Source organism: Hippocampus bargibanti, linkage group LG07, assembly GCF_051943395.1.
Source record: "Hippocampus bargibanti isolate YZ-2025 linkage group LG07, ASM5194339v1, whole genome shotgun sequence".
NCBI classification, from domain to species: Eukaryota; Metazoa; Chordata; class Actinopteri; order Syngnathiformes; family Syngnathidae; genus Hippocampus; species Hippocampus bargibanti.
The window spans coordinates 13,977,628-13,996,070 of NC_142740.1; the positions used below are offsets into that span (position 1 = coordinate 13,977,628).

At 41.5% G+C, this 18,443-nt stretch overlaps 2 protein-coding genes across 2 annotated transcripts; one reads left to right on the forward strand and one right to left on the reverse strand.

Annotated features, from left to right (window-relative positions):
• Window positions 1-550: 550 nt before the first annotated feature.
• foxe3 (forkhead box E3) lies at window positions 551-1,795 on the reverse strand. The gene has a single exon (XM_089001053.1). It carries the CDS (start codon window positions 1,793-1,795, stop codon window positions 551-553), a length of 1,245 nt encoding a protein of 414 aa, XP_088857179.1.
• A 10,135-nt stretch (window positions 1,796-11,930) lies between these two features.
• On the forward strand, window positions 11,931-17,389 carry haus8 (HAUS augmin like complex subunit 8). Its single transcript, XM_089000968.1, has 12 exons — window positions 11,931-12,018; window positions 12,168-12,232; window positions 12,434-12,489; window positions 12,652-12,778; window positions 13,215-13,276; window positions 13,450-13,567; window positions 13,938-14,048; window positions 14,124-14,230; window positions 14,345-14,503; window positions 16,559-16,700; window positions 16,757-16,898; window positions 17,033-17,389. The coding sequence occupies exons 1-12, from the start codon at window positions 11,954-11,956 to the stop codon at window positions 17,157-17,159; spliced, it is 1,281 nt and encodes a 426-aa protein (XP_088857094.1). The 5' UTR covers window positions 11,931-11,953; the 3' UTR covers window positions 17,160-17,389.
• Window positions 17,390-18,443: the final 1,054 nt, after the last annotated feature.

The following is an 18,443-nucleotide window of genomic DNA, read 5'->3' on the forward strand; positions in this document are numbered from 1 at the left end:
TTTTTTGTGATTATCCTGTTGATTTCAGATACTATACTATATGAACTATAGGAGGTTTTATTTGGGTTGTATATTAATTTTAATATAATCCCTCAAGGGAAAAAGTACTTGCCCTTTGGGAATATGTTCTTTCAATACATCAAATGACTTATTTTTTATTTTACATGTTTTGTGAAAACGTTTAAAAGTGGAATACATTCCCTCTCATAAAGTATTGATATGAAACGAATCTGTGACTTTATTGTCCGTAATTGTGTGAATACAATGAAGCTGTCAAAGATGGAAAGTTCATTCAAATGAATGTATTTCTGATTGCTGAACTGATCACATTTTCTTAAAAAATAGAAACAACATGAACATGTAACAAAATAATACTACGCATTTTAAAGTCTGTAAAACACCCAAATCTCCGAGGTGACCTCGTGGAATGTGTCGAAATCTGAATGGCTTGGGGGGGAAATGGAATGTTTTCTCACAAATTCTTGATCATTTACTGACAAACTAAACATTAATACGAATATAACATATGAAATGTTCCTCAGCAGGGCTATCACATGTATCGTTCCAGTCCCGATGCAAAGTTAGCTTGTCTCATGTAAGAAGAATTGTTATAAGTGTTCATCGGGCCCGAGAGACCGAGAAGCTGCTCCGTGTGCTCCGCGCAGGAGCTCTGTCGCAGAGCCGGCAGAGAGAGCCTGTTTCCCGTGCAGTACACCTGAGAGCTCCCGGGGGAAAAGCCAGACTGGGTCACGCCCGTTAGATTGGGAGGCGAGGCCGGTGAGGAGTAGGGGTACACCGGTGTGAGATTGCAAGGGATATTGGAGGAAATGTTGCCGCTGTTTCTGTTCAACATATTGCCGGACTGGTTGGCGGTTTGGGTCTGGAAACACGTCAAAGGGTCCCCCGCGGTGACCGAGCAACTGGCTGTCATACCGGGCAAGTCGCCTCCGCCGAGCCCCTGTAGAGCTTGGGGGTTTAGTTCCCCTATCGACTGAGGGCTGATTATATTATCGATGCTGAACATGCGTGGTTGCGACTGGCACACGCCGGCGGACGTCTGGTAGTGATGTAGCATAGCCGGATGCGGGGAAGAAGCCGCGTACCCGGAACTGATCCCAGCGTACAGGGCGTTGGGGTAGGAAGGCCTTCCCATCTGGGTGGGCGTGAAGGCGCTGGAGCTCTGGATGTAGCCCGGGTAGGTGCTGACATCTGTGCGCTTGAATCGCTTACGTCTCCTCAGGAAGCTCCCGTTGTCGAACATATCCTCGGCGGCGGGGTCCAGAGTCCAGTAGTTGCCCTTACCTGGTCTGCCAGGCTCCCGCGGGATTTTGACGAAACAGTCGTTGAGGGTCAAGTTATGACGGATCGAGTTCTGCCACTTCTTTGAGTTCTCTCTGTAGAACGGAAAGCGCTCCATGATGAATTTATAAATACCCCCCAGGGTGAGTTTCCTCTCGGGGGAATTAGCAATGGACATGGCGATGAGAGCGATATAGCTATAGGGGGGTTTGCCCCGCTGCACTGGCCTCTTCCTGCGGCGGCTACCGGTGGGCAGGTGCTCCGGATCCGTTTGACCCAGCACGATTCCGTCCTCGGCGTCCGGGCTAGGACCCCGCGGTTCGGACTTAATCAGGACGCCGTCCTTGGAGCGGCCTTGTAGCAAAAGCGGGGGCAGCGGTGAGTCCAGGCTGACGTTGGGGGACAGGACCACGGGGCTGATCTCTGCGGGAGAGGCCTGGGTCTCTGCTGTCATGTTGCACATGGCAGAATAGTACGAGTAATTTGCCAGATTCATGGAAGAAAAAGAAGTGAACAGTCAATATTTCGAAAAACTTTTTTTTTTTTTTTTTTTTTTTTTTTTCAGAAAAGTGGCCTCCGTCGTGTTCTTGCGTTGGCTGCTTGGTGTCATTCCAGGTGAGATGCACAGGCGCTGACAGTTTTATAAAGGTGGGGGGGGGACCAGTGACGCAACTACAGCTCTCGAAAGACGAAGATGCAGCTGCACGAAAACCTTTTTTTTGTTTTGCTCATTTAGGTCAGTTTTCCAGTCATGTAAAAAAAATAACTTACAATGCATATGGTATTTGTTCTTTGTGCTATCTGGCCATATTTGGAGCTAAAATGTCGTAAATTTGAAACTTAGTGCTTGATAACCACAAGAATAGAAACCTAAGTAGTCTCTCCGAATAATCGACATTAAAAGTGTCTTTACATGAATATTAATGAGTGAAGAGATAAATATTATTTCGACAAATTATTATTTTGGTTGTAGTCCACATTGGTTTATCAACTGAATTGATGAATTGAACTAATGTAGGCATACTATGTTGTGTCCATAATGAAAGATTCCAAATTCAACATTAAAGCTCACAAATAGATTGTGTCAACATTTAAAATAACATTTGTCAACATTTGTTTTTTTATGACTTGACTTCAATAAAAAAATCTGTAACTAAGGATACAATAATAGAAAAAATATATCAGTGCTTTTTCAAAATGTTACTATATATCACATTTATATATACTGTGTATATATATATATATATATAATTTATTTTTTGTGTGCCATGTGAACATTATTGCTTTTACATAAAAGAGGGGACCTGATAAATGTTTACATTTGTGGAACTTTCATTCTTTTTTTTCATCCTTTTCCTCTGCTGCACTTCAAGTTACGAGTCCTTCCCGCCGTCCTGCTCTCCCTGCATGGCGGCTGTATTCTCAGAGCAGAAACAACACTCAGAGAGCTATTCCATGCTACTGCAAACCCGACGGACAATGCAGCAATTGAAAAATAATAACAAGCCACTAAACACAAGCAATTGAGCTATCAAAGCTTTTGGGGAAGGAAAGTAAATATCCCACCATTTCATTTTCATCTTCTGAAAGTGATCGTCAAACATTGTCCTGGTCGGAAACCAGACTTGTTGTCTTACGGATTTTCGAGTCAAAACACAGTTCTACACACAGCTGATAACAAGACAATTCCGGACACAATATATTGTAAACAACATTTCTTATTCATTTCTTCATATACTTTCTGGCCACCATCCACTATAATTAAAAAAACGTCTTTGGGTTATCATAATCAAATCATTGTAGGCCAATCGGAATTGTTTTTGTTTGTTTTGTTTTTACAATTAAACTGTTTAGCATGAATTAACTGCTGGATACTGACCAGTTGATTGATTGATTGATGGACCAGAAAGAAAGAACGAGTGCAGAGGTGCAGTTGAGGAATAGGGAGGCTCCGGAGTGGGTGCTATGGCAGGGGGAAGGATTAGCAAGAGGCTTCGGCCCCGAGGCAGAGGGCCCGTTTCCTGGTCTGAGCCCCTGTTTGTCCTGGCTGACCTGGCAGCTCTGGGGCCAGATCCTGCTTGGATACGGCCCTGCTCCCACGCCTGTCTGAAGCTGTTAGCCACTGGCTGTGAGTAGCTAGCTGGGCTTAGTGTTGTCTGACTGAGCAGCGGTCGAGTCGGGAAGGGGTACAGTCATCTCGTGTTGGCCAACGAGGATGACGGGAAGTGAGCATCTATAGGGGACCCCATGGTGATGATTAATGGCTTTGAAGTCACATTCAGTGTATATAGTATGGCATTGTTGTATGATATTAAAGCATATGGAGTATGGAAACCCATTTTTTTGTGAGTTTATTTTTCCTTGAATCCTCCCTTCATTAGTAGTCGCCCATGGACATAACATTGCTGTCATGATGTGTTACAGTTTGGATATTGAACATTTCGGACTCTTATTATATTTTCCCATTATCTCTTTTTAAATTTTCAATCATCTTTCTCTTATTATATTTTATCATTTTCCAGAAGCATAAATTTACTCGTTGGATTGGATTTGGATTTGCCTCTATTAGTGTCATGGTGGAGAAATTTACATTTCACAGCAGCAAAGTGATGAAAGGACTGAAAGTGGAAAAACAAAATACAGGAGCTGGTGGAAAGGCAGCCACTCTCTGTTGGGGTGCGTGCATGAGATTGGCTTGTACAAAACTGGGTTTATGCATGTAAACTGCAAGATCTCCCCTTGCGGATGATGACTGTCATTTGTTTGTAAAGCAATGTCATGACTAATTAAGGCGGTTTGGGATATTCATTATTGCAACTACTCAACAATAGCTTGATCGGAGTGAGAGGACCAATAGAGGAACATTGAGGGGATGTCAACAGAGTGCATGCATGGAAATCTTTTTTTGGGCTTTGGAGCGAACACAGCAGGTGATGTACACTGTCAAAACAAAATAACTGATCTATTTTGTCCCCAAATCTAAATTCCCAACACAACCTCATTCTGAACACAGACATGTTGCTGCCAACCTCATTCTGAGTATTCTTCCAAAAACGGATTCTCTGACATGCGATACAAACGAGAGGATGAGAGCCGGCTGAACAAAAGTTGCTGAGTTAACACTTGGAAACCAGTGATTCGCAAAAGTGGCTCCAGGGTACGAGGACAGAAGAAGAGGGGTCTGCGCATGAGAAAAAGAGGTTGAATAAAAGAGAGAGAGAGAAACACGGGAGAGAGTGCAACCCTTTTCTTGCTCAAGCCCATCAAGTACGGGCCAGGGCTCCTGAAAAAGTAGGGATTACCAAGGGGAGCGGGGGGCCGCGCTCGCTTGGGCCGCTTCTGCTGGCTCCTGCACTGCACGCTACACTGCCCTGCTAAAGAATTGCACATGGTTCTCACACATGCAGACAGATAGACAGACACGCACAGGCATTGTGATGCTTGCTTGTGTGATGCATGTCTGCGATGCAATAGCATCCATCTTTATTTATATAATGTTTTTACAACTGCTGCAGGTGTAACATAAATGCACAATGTTTCGCACAGCTGTTCGAGATCTTCACGGGTGCTGTCATCACCTCGAAAATGTCCAAGGGCATGTAATATTCTAATAATTTTTTTGGGATCCGAGTGGTTAGCACACCGGCTTCACAGTGCAGAGGTCGCCAGTTCGCGTCCCGGTCCGGCCTCCCTGTGTGGAGTTTGCATGTTCTCCCCGGACCCGCGTGGGTTTTCTCCGGGTCCTCCGGTTTCCTCCCACACTCCAAAAACATGCATGGCAGGCAGATTGACCACTCCAAATTGTCCCTAGGTGTGAGTGTGAGAGTGACTGTTGTATGTCTTTGTGTGCCCTACGATTGGCTGGCAACCAATTCAGGGTGTCCCCCGCCTCATGCCCGAAGACAGCTGAGATAGGCTCCAGCAACCACCGCGACCCTAATGAGGAATAAGTGGTACGGAAAATGAGATGAGATGAGAGAATATTCAGCTGTGTAGAGAATTCAAGTTTCCCAATTTTGTGCCAATCGAAAAGGTTATCCAAGCTTGGTGGAGGATTACGGTCGACCGAGTGCGATCACGCTACAAAACAGCGGCATCAATGTTTGACCACGAATGACATGGTTGAAGACAGCTTGTAATTTCTGCTTAGACAAACACCTCCAGGTGAACTCCCCTCTGACCCCCCTGCAGGCTGAAGAGTCGTCCGCGTGGAATGAAGAGCTCACTGAGGTGACATCCAGACAGGATAAGCTGGCCAATTACAATATTAGGAAATGAGTGCCACATGCATCAGGTGGAAAAAAAAACGCTGCGGGCTATCTGACCATGGCTGTGCATTTTTTTCCTGATGACAGATTGAAGTTGTGTACTTTTACCAAATATAGTGAGACCTCAACTTACGAACTTAATTGGTTCCCAGACAGAGTGTGTAAGGCGAAAAGTGTGTATCTAAAAAAAAAATTCCCATAGGAAACCATTAAAATGAGAATAATCCGTTCCTGGGTTTCCATAAAATATACTTTTCAACTAAATAAGCCTTAAAACTACACACAACATACATTATTCTATGTATAATAAATGTGCTATTGTATTGTAATGAAAGAAACTGCATTGTATCATAAAGTCACTTTATTTACATTTGTGATGGTCATTTATGGCTTGATGGAATGGCTTTGGAGGTCGAAGGTCAAAGGGAATTGCTGTTTGGAAAGAGAGGCGCATTACATGACGACTGTAATTAAAAAAATAAACTGTGCTGTAAAATAAAGTTTTATTTACCTTTTTGATGGTCGCTGATGGCTTATGGAAGGAGAGTCACCTTCCATAAGGACTGTTGGTAACTTAACCTCTGGCGCTGTTCGGTCGTGTGCTTCCGCCGAAGATCACTCCGCCAGCCGTGGTGGGTGTGTATTATGAAAATAGTGCTTATTATAAGGTTTAATTTTGATAAATTTGATGTTTGTAAGACAAAAAGTTTGAAAGTTGAGGTGTTTGTAAGTTGAGGTCTCACTGTACTGCCATATATGTGCATTTGAATTGCACCCAGTCAGCATCTGGAATTGTCTCAATTGATTTGGTTTCAGAGTTTTGAAAAAAAAAAAAAACATCAGAAAAAAAATAATCAAAAGTGGATCATTTCGAGAGTGCGGAGTTATATACAGTAAAGTCTCGTTATATCGATATTCAAGGGAGTCCGAAAAAATATCGATATAACCGGGACTATCAATATATCCGACCCTGTTTGCATGTAATTTTCTCCGTGCGTGCATAGAAATAGTATCGATATAACCGGGACTATCGATATATCCGATATCGATATAACGAGACTTTACTGTAATTATTAAAAAACACAATCAAAACAATCCAATAATTCAATACAATTATAGTAAATGCAACACAATCAAACAATGCAATATATAATAAACTAAAATGGAATTGAATAAAATAAGACAGTAACAAAACAATAAAAATGAATGCAATTGATATAATGAAAATTAAATGCACTCATAGAAACGCACCTAAAACAAAATTAGATAAAAAAATCACATTTAGTCTTTCTTTTTGGACATAAAATAATCTCCCTAATTTTAGCTTCTGGTTCCTGCCTAAAACAATTGTCTATTTCTGAACCCACAGTAAATGACGAATGAAATCCAAATATGAGGAACTGCTTTCACATCACAGCATCTATCGGCTTCTGACAGAGACCGGCGATTGTTTCTCCGTATAAAGAGGGCATTCCTGGAAGGCTATGTGGACCAGACAAGCAGACTGGGCAGTGATGAGTAACTGCTTTACCGCAATGGGAGGAGCAGGCGGCCAAGGGTGTGGACATTTTAACCAAATACAACCACCTTGGAACCATTTTGAGCTTGGAAGGGTAAACTTCACACATTGTTGTACTTGGTTGTCCTTTCCGAACCCAGGTTGGGTGAGTTATTTTGATCCATATGATGGGGCTCAGCTTTCACGTTAGACTAAGGGATCGGGTTTCAAATCCAAGTCGGTGGACAACCCAGCCACAAAAAAATGGGCAAGAAATTACATTATAGGTAAAATTGTGATAAAAATATGTGGAGGATTTCCTGTTGTGATTCCACAAAAGTTGTTTTTTCTTCATAGAAAATTTTGTTTTTTTTTAACTACAGCTACAATATCAATAACATATTAATCCAATTTTTTGCAGCTTTAGTTCATTAGTATAGGTAGCTTTTACCCCTTGTTGAATCAAAATATTGGCCCATCATAATGTGTCAAGGCCCTCAAACCAATGCACTGAGTGGAAATAACCCAGCATTTTTTTCAGGCTCTTTGGGACACTGTTAGGTTAGCTATCTCACCCATTTTGGGCTACTTTTGACCAATCAATTTCAAGAGTGAGGACCCAAAAATTTAGACAGCCAGTGACTTAATTCAAATCACAAAAATAGATAAGGACTTTCTTTCAACTGCAAAAGCTTTACACCGTCTCGTCAGCCTCACTCTCACTTCGCTCTTTGTCTTTATACACATGAACATGAATAAAGCCGTTCACCTTTTTTCAAATATTCAAATTCAATCTACAACACATGCGTCAAAGTCAAGGCCAGCGGGCCAAATCCAGCCCGCCACATCATTTTTTTACATTCCATGATGATTGCTAAAATCTGAGCCAAAATTTCATATTTTTGGATGTCAACCACAATAAAAGTCATTATTCTTGACTTCAGATTTGAAAACGAGTTATTCATTAATTTGCTGTGTGCTCTATATGTAATATTTAAAGGGATTTAAACATTCTAATGGGTTTCCCAAATTCATAACGGCCCTCGAGAGGAAACCATAACTACAATGTGGCCCGCGGCAAAAAATGACTTTGACACCCCTGATCTAGAATGTGTCCCAGAATATAAACTACTTGCTTCCATAAACCGACTGTTCTTGCCTCAAAGCAAAAATGGGCCGTAGTGGCATTGCCTGGTGTTGAGAGATGACTTGGCCTTTACACAAATGGTCAACCTTTATCATTAAAATTCATTAAGTTCTGAAAGGTCAGGATGAATCCAGTCCCAGAGCCTCGGCTCTAGCGTGATTCATCACACGTCGTCATCATGTCATACATGACATGTCAGTGGAAGAGTGTATTTTCTTTCTTTTAGATCCCTTCCGTCCCACACCCTCTCCCTTTCCATTGTCTCACAGCAGCTCAGACAGGCGGGGATCAGAACCCGCCTTGTTTCTTAAGACTTGTGCGCACACAAATTTCCATGAAAGCTTATACTGTATGAGGCCTGGGAAGTGGCTCAGTCAATCTCCACATATATGGAGTGAGTAATTAAATGCACAACTGACTGAGGCTAAATCGCCAAAAACAATCCATGGGAAAAATACACGGTTAACCAGCAACTGTGAAACAACAACTTCTTGGAAGCAATGTGACACGGAACCAATTTATTTTGGTGAATTGTGAAGACAGACCCTTACAGCCATGTAGTGGCATTTTGCTCAGCGGACTATGCCCATTGATGTTAAGAAGGGAAATGAAAATGTGTAATTCGCTTGTCAGCAGCATAAGTGGGAAAATATGAGGGTGAGTGATAATAAGATATACTGTATAGTCTATGTCAGGGGTCTCAAACGCCGGTCCTCAAGGGCCGCAATCCTACATGTTTTCCAAGTCTTCCTGTTGCAATGCACCCAAGGCTGTGTTGCAACAGGGAGACTTGGAAAACATGTAGGAACTGCAAGGTGGGCAAAAGCTACATACCGTTCTTTTACACCTGTCTCTTATTTTTTCTTCATTTATTTTTAATATATAACGAGTGCCGGTGACACTCTGGACAATACTACACAAATCCCAATTGCCTGTATGTGCTAGATAAAAGCAAATTACCTGAATTTATGAGTGATGTGCCGTTCGCGAACGATCCGGTTCTTAGAGCTCTCTGAAGTGAACAAAGAGAGCCGGCTCCTAACAAGGAGTCGGAAATGGGAGCCGACTTTTTCCCCCTCTATTCCCCGCCCCCAGTCTTTAGTTAAAGCCGTACGTGATTGGTCAATATCCGTGGTAGAGGAGTGAGGGGTGAATTACAGACACACGCAGCAGTGAGGAGAAGGGGTTGGGGGTAGAGAAACAGCAGCACTCCCTGAGTAGCAATGAAACAGGAAAGGGAGACGACAGAGCTTGATAGCACTCCAACGAAAAAACAAAGGTGAAAAGGTGAGGAAATGGAGAGAAAACACAGTGACATTTGGACTCGTTTCAACTTCATTGATAGTTCAAAGGCAGAGTGCAGACTGCGAGGTTAAAATATTCCATATATCAGGTTCCACAAACAACCCGCACAGCCACATAATAACAGTTCACCCATCTGTACAACTTGAAAAGAAAAGACAAGCAAGGGAACCAGCTATTAATGAAGTTTCTAGTGTGTCTGCCTGCATCTGTTGGTGCTGCAATATCACAACTTCCAAGATGCACAACCCACAGCTCATTGAGAGACTTTATGCAAAAATCTATCAACCCAGCTAAACAGAACACAATTGATGAGGAATTGGGTAAAAAATACTGTAAGTGATTTTCAGGCATTTTAAATTGTGGATTGGATTAGATTGGATTTGCCTTTATTCGTCTCGCAGTGGAGAAATTTCCATTTTTCAGCAGCAAAGTGATGAAAGGAATGAATGTAGAAAAACAAAATACATGAGCTGCTGGAAAGGCAGCCACTCTCGCGGCGCCGTCTTGAAGTCAAAAAAACAAAGACAAAGGATTCAGAAAATATACTCATGTTCCCAATGTATGCAATTCCATCCATCCATCCATTTTCCATGCCGCTTATTCCTCATTAGGGTTGCGGGGGAGCCAATCCCAGCTGTCTTTGGGTACGAGGCGGGGGACACCCTGAATGGGTTGCCAGTTCAATCGCAGGGCACAGAAAGACAAACAACGGTCACTCGCACACTCATACTTGGGACAATTTGGAGTCTTCAATCTGCCTGCCATACATGTTTTTGGAATGTGGAGGAAACCGGAGGACCCGGAGAAAACCCACGCGGGCCCGGGGAGAACATGTAAACTCCACACAGGGAGGCCAGATCGGGACGCGAACCGGCGACCTCTGCACTGTGAAGCCGGTGTGCTAACCACTCGACAACTGGGCCGCCCATAAGTCACATTTTTAGGGGAAATTTATTTGATAACATCCAACGCCAGGAAGAGCAATTTAACTCATTCACTGCCGGACGATGTGCAAAAATGTGTCCACTCCAGTGCCAGGGTTTTTGTCATTTTCACTCAAATTGCAGGATCCACAGAATATAGAGTTTTAGGCCTACATAAACATTCAATGCACCGTACAAATCCTTAGACTATCTTCTGTCGTCAGATAAAAAGAGTTACTGTAATTCCAAAGTTAAAAATAATTAATTCCTAAATTATATGGGTATGGAGTTATCTGAGCTTGTGCAATTCCAAGCAGGAAATTACCACATTGTGGGACTATTAAAAGCTTTCTGATTCTGAAAACATTTTCTCAAAGAATCATATATGACAAAAAAACATGCTGCAGTCAGTCCAAGAACGGGTTAAAAAAGCCACAGCTGTTTGTCTAACAACTGACTGCTGGACATCCCGAATCACAACCTCCTACATGTCAGTTGCATGCCACTTTATTGAACATTTCAAAGTGAGGACCGGTCTACTGGATTGTTTTGAGTTCAGTGACAGACACATTTCTGAGAACTTAGCAGAGGTGCTGCTCGAAGTGGCCAAAGAGTTGGATGTGGAAAACAAAGTGGTTTGCCTTGTTAGCAACAATGCAACTAACATCACAAAAGCAATTAAATTCCTGAAATGGACCCATCACCCATGTCTTAACAAGGTTCTAAGAGATGCTCTGAAGGTGATGACTGTGGACAAAGTGAAGGGGATAGTGGATTCTTCTACAGGAGTACAACGGCTACACAGAAGCTCAAATCTACCCAACAACAGATGGGCATGCCTGAGATGAAGCTCAAGCAAGAGCGTTTTACAAGATGGAACTCCACCTTTCACATGCTAAAACGGATCCTGTAGTCCAAGGATGCAGACATTTCTCCCTTGGCTGTTATCAATGAACCTGTTGATCCTCTGAGCAAAGAGGAATAGGGGGTACTGCAGGACCCATGCATTGTTTTGGAGCCATTTGAGCAGGTCATTGTGGAGATCAGTATAGACAAGTATAGTGGACAAATGTTACCACATTATACTATTATTATTATTCAATTATTGTCATTTTTACTCGTTGCTATCATTAATTATATTAAAAGCAAATTAGTGACAGCTGAGCATCAGACCAGAGTAACCACAGGGAAAGGGAAAGTTCGTGGATGGTCTCTGTGCACACATAAATAAAGCCATATCAATAAAACTACTTGATATACTGTATTTTTTTTACATGGCTAATATTTTTTCACATAATTTTACACTTTTGGTAGTTAATTAATTTAAGCAACGAAAAAAAACGGAAGAGCCATTTTTGAGCCAAAACAGCCGGATCTTTTTAGCGAGCCGAGCCAAAATCTCCGGCTCTCTGAAAGGAGCTGTAGCAGCGGAACACGTTCGTTGCTCCTTGTTTCCCGTCGACGTATTTATTTGACGTCCAGGGCGGGTATCTCCGAAACGTTAACGACCAACATGGCTCCCGGAAAGCCGACTCAAAAAACGAGCGGTGCCAAAAGTACCGTCGCTGATCCTAAAAGGTAATTTTGTGTTTCTTCTTTCGATTTTGTTTCGGGTTTTGAAAATAAAGGGTTCATACTTACGTACTTTTCATACGACGTACTTTTCCAGTACGTCGTATTTCAACGTAATCACAACTCATCATTTAATGTGTTTGATTATTTTAAAGTGGAATTGGCCCGAAAACCAACAAGAATGCAACTGCGAAGAAGCCCATTACCAATGTTTCCAAATGTAAGTGTTGGATAAAAATGTGTGGATGGAAATTTAATTGTTCTGTCGGAGCTTTTGTTGATTAATCGTGATTTTGAACGATACAACGGAATTTGCTGGATGCCGCACACACACCGTTTTGAAAGAGACTGTACAAGTTTTCCTTTCTACAGGTCTGCGACACTTGTCAATGTTTACATTGTCGTTCTTATTCATCAAAAGGGGTTGCGAACCAATCTCGATGCGTGCAGGCTTCTGAGAGAAAGTCTGTTTCAGAGGTAGGTGGCTGACGTGGACTTAAATTTAAGTACAATCCGGTGTGTGGTGTGAGTCACATTTTGACATCATTTATTCAGACTTGCAACCATTTTAAAAGAAAAAAAACGATGCACAATGACTACATTTAATTTACGGCCACATTCCCATCTCGCCCCATACAGAGTAAATCACTTAACAGTGATTCTGTGAGTTTACCTCAGAGAGTCTGCTCGCCTAAACCCAGCACTTCCAAAGTAAAAGTATGTGCCCCCCTGCGATGCTCCATGGGCCCTGCAGCTTTGGGAATATGTATGTATTTATTATTTTCACATTCTTTCGACCCCCTGCCCCCTTTTTAAATTAAGCTGTATCCCAATGGACATTCACTATACAACCATTTACACTCACATTCACACCTCTGGTCAATTTTTAGTCTACATTAAACCAAATGACACGTTTTTAGAATCTGGGAGAAAACAGAAGCACCGTGACAAATCACTGGAGTCTCTTTGCGAAGAGTCATACTTCCAAACCTCAGAAATAAATCACTGAACTGCAGATGAATTAAATGCAAATGTGAACGGCATGTGCCTGCACGATGATAATTGTACCCCTTTCTGTTTACTCAACACATATCTAGTAAGTTCAATTACAAAAACATCTACTGACACGCTAACTCGTTTTATAGGAACTCTCGATATAGATCGCTAGATCTAACATTATGTATTTATTTTTTCTTATTTAGCAAATGGAAAGATTGTCCCATCTCGGTACATGCAAGCTGCTGAGAAGTCCTCTCTTTCAAAGGTAATACAATGGATGTCCAGACATAATGGATGTCAATATTTATTTAATACACTATATTATTTGATACATGCACAGTAGTTTTTAATAATGATGATGATGTCAAGCCACGCTGTTTGTTAGAAGTCTGCTCCGTAGTTGTCAGTACATCCCCATGAATCGTATTTCTTCCACAGAGTAACTCCCACAACAACGATTCCGGAAGTTTACAACATAAGTTTGTGTCGCCTACACCCATCCGAATGAAAGGCACCCCTGCGGACTGCTCAATCGTCCCTCCAACTCATGGAGCATGTACGTAATGTATACAAACACATTTCTATCAAAACTGGATTTACTTGCTAACTTGGGTCCCTGAGACCCTCATTCCTGGGTTCTTTTCAGTTTAAAAGTTAAAAAAAGGGGGGAGGATTGATTAAGTTAAAAAAGGTATTCTCTTTGTGCTATGCTTTGTAGCTTATGATTTATAATACAATAATAAATTCCCAAATCAAATTGAGACCTGTTAAATTGAACTGAACAAAATTGGATCTCTTTTCTTTTTTGTCTCGGATGAGAAACAGTCACTTTTGTTTACATTTTGATTACCAAGTGAAAATGGTCAAAACAAACGCACAATGTGCCTGCCGCACGCATTTCAATGGCTGCATTGTGATACTTTTAGCCAAGGTGACACATCGGGATGAGTCTGGAGTTTCACAAAACACCATCCTGCAGTCCACCTTCTCGGATGGACACAACTTCCGGCCGGATTTTGATGTTTCAGCCATTGGAGGTAAACTGAGTAGCCCGTGTTTTCCTTACAAATGAGACTGTCTTCCAATGAATGGTCTTCTTGTCACCATCTCAGATAAAACAGTGCACCAAAATTTAGAAGCGACTAAGAGGAGTCAAGAAGATAATGACAAGAAGTGCATGGAGATGCAAGCTTGGCCTTTGGCTTTTCTTACCGCCAAGGTGAGCTTCTGACAGGCTCACTGCCATCATTGAGTTTATGCTTCATGTGTTTTTCATTTAATTTTTTTCCGGGGAACAAAATACGCACAATTATAAATGGTTGTTTGACTTTAGATGGCTCATAACATGGCCAAGTTGAAGCCCGAGGCAGAGGCGAGGCTGCTGCAGTTGATGGAGGAAGAAGCATCGCTGCACAGTGAGGTGATGGAAAAGAAGCGGCAATACCTCCTCACGGAAAAGCGGAAGGTGACCAATGAGCTTCTGGACTTGCAGGTCAGGAAATTAAGACCTAATAGTTTTTTTCATGAAAAGTTCACATCACTGTTTCCAATGTCTGTAATAACGTCTGCCCGGACGCCCGGGGCGTGCAATTTTTATGTCGGGCGTACAACTTACAGAACGTCTCCGCCCGGGTGGCCGACAACTTTTTCAAATCAAATGTTTCTTCGTTCCGTTTGATAATCTCGGTTCGTTTGGCAATTTGCATACCCGGCAGCCAATCAGAAGCCTGAATCGAATAACTTCGTGCTTCCGGGTGCATTTGCATATCATTTTCTAAAGTCGACGCACAGAGAACACAAGAAAAATGGATAAGTGGTTAGGAATCAAACCAAAACCTCAGCCCCAGAAGAAAGATTCAAAAGAAGCTAACAAAATTCATGACGCGACCAAACGTAAACGTGCATTAAAGGACAACCGACACCATTTTTGTGTTTCCTAACTGACATCAGAAAAACGTTTTATAGCATTTGAAATACCCAAAACACGCAGACTGATATTTTTAGTCAAATGCAAAACATCAATAAAAATGACTAAGTGTCCCAAAACTGCCACAAAATGCACTCGGAAATGGTGAGATTCAGAAAGTCCCTCTCCCTTGTTCGTGACGTCATGCCAGGATACTCCTCCACAAAATGCCTTGCTCCAGAATCAAAACAATGGCTTCAGCGAGTTCAGATTCGGAGAAGATGCTTTCTTGTGACTCATCCAGTTATGAATATGATTCAAATAGTTCTGAAGAGAAAAGCATACATGTTTGCAATCGATTAAAGAAGTAATTCAGTCTCATTTTGAGGCATCTGCATTGAAATGTAGCATCCCAGAAAATGCACAAGATGGCGTACAAGCTCCGTTGGAAATGGGCCGATTTGTCTGCTGGGAATTTGTGTCAACTTAACACCTTCTTTATGGTGTTACCGCAATTGGTAGTCTTGGTGCGACACACAATGATTCACCATTGCGTAATTTATGTAATTTTCCTTCTAATTTTGCGATCAACCCTGTTTTCAAATGAAAAAAAGTGCCCAAATTGCATTGTGTGTCGGTCACAGGCGTTCCTAATGTGACGTCACTTCAGGAATCGTCATCAAGTCGAAAACAAGACTTCCTGAATATTCAGCGTGAGTTTTAAAACGTAAAATATAGCTATGTGGGGTTAAATCTTTTTAAAATGCGCTCATTAGAAGTCATTTGAAGTGATTTTACAAATTATGGACGCAACTTGTTCGGAGGTGTCAGTTGTCAAGCATCGTGGAAAGAGGAGTTCACATGGCTTGTGGCAGACGACGCAAGGCAAACATTGCATTGTGCAACATGCCGAACAGTGTATGGACAAACGACAACTGGAGCAAAATCATCAGCAAGGGATATTTACGATAAATTAAGCAAGGGAGCATTGGTGATAGGTACATCAATTAGGTCTGTGTAAGCTCTCAGTCGTACAGGAGTGGTCCATCGATGAGAAGGTTTCTTCAGCCGTCATCTGTACTTTTTGAAAAAGTACAGATGACGGCTGAAGAAACCTTCTCATCGATGTACATCAATTAGTTAATTTTAAAGTGCTGTTCTGTTATTTATTCTGATTATAAATCCTTGATACTTTGCAACAATGATTTTTTTTTGGGCCGATTAGTCATTTTATTGTGTTTCAAGTTGAGAAAATGGGGCAGGCAAATGAGTCATGAGTTTCAGACATGCTGTTTCCCAACTTTTGGATGGTAATCTCTCTGCAGTTTGAAAAAGGGAAAATGTTAAGTAAACAAGTGTGTTTTTTTTAGTTTTTCTCTATAATGAACAGTTTTTATTTCTTAAATTCACATATAGGGCAGTAAACACCATTCTCCCATGGAGCTATTTCAAATGCACAAAAAGTTTGGTTATTATTATTTCAAAATGGAGCATGAGTTCAGACATACAGTATTGGCACAGATAATAATGATAATGTCTCTTTCTTCTGGAGTGGGCACGTAACTATATTGCATCGCTTACCAATTGATTGTAAAACAATGCCGTCAGGGTCTAATAGTCATTATCGGCTTCTCCCATCAGATTTCTGATTTGACTCCTGCATCAGAAGCTGTCAAATCATTCACAGAGTCATACACGACTTTGGCATCAGCTGTCGACACCACCCGACACGTGCTGCCCGTCAGGAACTTCCATATTGCTGGCGATGGGGGAGAATTTCTAGGTTGGTGGCTTATTATTGTATTTTAAACACACATACCGGTAATTGCCTCTCTCCAGGTAAAGCAGAGACATATTTGAAGGAAAGCGAGGTGCTTCTGAAAGACTTAACAGAGGGAGATTATGAGGACAACCGTGTCGCTTTGGATTGCCTTCAAGGAATTAAGAGGGACTCGAAAGACATTCTTCAGCAGTTACCCGGGTGGGTACTGTTGTGTGTGTGTGTGTGTGTTTGTGTTTGTTTGTTGTGCTGTGGACTGCAAATTTCCCCATTGTGGGACGAATAAAGGTATTCTGATCCAGGTTTTATCTGCATTGTTTCTCCCAATAATTTAGATTGCTTTCCGAACTGCTGGAGCTGTCATCGCTGCATTCCCGTCACAGCATCTTAGTACAGCAGACTGAGGAGGAGGAAAAAATGGGCTCTGCCAGGGTCCTGGAACTGTACTGCCCAAAGTGGTGACAGTATAGGAATAAATGTACATTTACTTCCCACGACCAGTTTACTGCTCTCTTAAATTAGTCAATACATTTTCTCGAATTCCCTTTTCTTTTTAGAATGTGGATAAATTTGTGATGTGGAAACTCTGATCGTGTGAATGTTTTCTCACAATCAATAGGTGTTATATCAGAAAGTTTGTTATTCGTGTGGGCTATCTGTGTAAGCTTTGCAATAAAAGGCTAAAAATTCAACTTGTTTTCTCTGACACTTTGGAGCTAGGATACAAGAAATAGTAAATTGAAGTACTGTAGATCAATATCACTTTGAAGCACTATTTTTTTTTATATTTAGTGTTCTCATTTGCCATCGATCAGGTCTATGTTTCCCCCCCAAAAAATCATAATGTTCTGAAATTGGTGAGATATTTTTAGACGATGCTTGTGGCCTGAGTGACATCAGTTGAGAACCGTGGTTCTCCACTGTTGTCACTCTGGTGCCCATGGTCTATTGTCACTCAGTCGTGACTCACTTTTATTGGAGTAAAAAACAACAAAGGATATTTTTAGACTATGCCTCTAAAACTATGCATATCACATTTTGAACACGCCAACATCAAGTAAAATCTTCATTTTCAGCATCATTCCTCAGTGATGTGTACTGTATTTTTTTATAGTATACAAATGTTGGTGTGCGTGTTTTACAAACGTCTGACGTAAAAGGGGTCACTGTAAAATGTATTTTAAAAAACAGAGTCATGATACCACAATTAATCTGTAAATGATTCTGACAAAAAACATTGTCAAAATCAGTGACGTGGGGTGAGGTTCATGGCTGGTGAGACGCTGACATCATCACAGTCAGATTTACAAACATGAACTCCTGTTTTGTTTAAAATGTCATGTCAGCATTCTTTATATACTGCTATATATATATATACAAACTGGCATACTGTTGGAGTAAAACTATATTATGTAGTCACATTATATTCGTAAATTAGTTTGCTTAGTATTATCCAAGTTACTTGCACACGCACATAGCTTTTGTTTTTACCTTCATGCTGACTCTCAATAACAGAATGTGCAGACACAATAACAGAATGTCTCCTTGAACAGTCTTCTGCTTATCTCAAAATACGCTTGTGTTTTGCGCCAGTCTCAACCGGTGTGCTCCCTCTCCCTTTAGACGGTTGAGACCTTTGTAACCAGGAACTCCCAAACTTTCAATAAAAGCAAGGGGACCAGAGATTGTTTTCAGAGTGGGTCGGATGAATGTTACGGAACAGTCTCTGAACACTCTCCTTGCAAG

Coding starts and splice junctions, on each gene's coding strand:
- haus8 (XM_089000968.1), top strand. CDS start 11,954: ATGGCTCCCGGAAAGCCGACTCAAAAAACGAGCGGTGCCAAAAGTACC. Junction 12,490..12,651: donor AGAGAAAGTCTGTTTCAGAG/GTAGGTGGCTGA, acceptor CGCCCCATACAG/AGTAAATCACTTAACAGTGA. Junction 16,899..17,032: donor ATTCTTCAGCAGTTACCCGG/GTGGGTACTGTT, acceptor CCAATAATTTAG/ATTGCTTTCCGAACTGCTGG.
- foxe3 (XM_089001053.1), bottom strand. CDS start 1,795: ATGAATCTGGCAAATTACTCGTACTATTCTGCCATGTGCAACATGACA.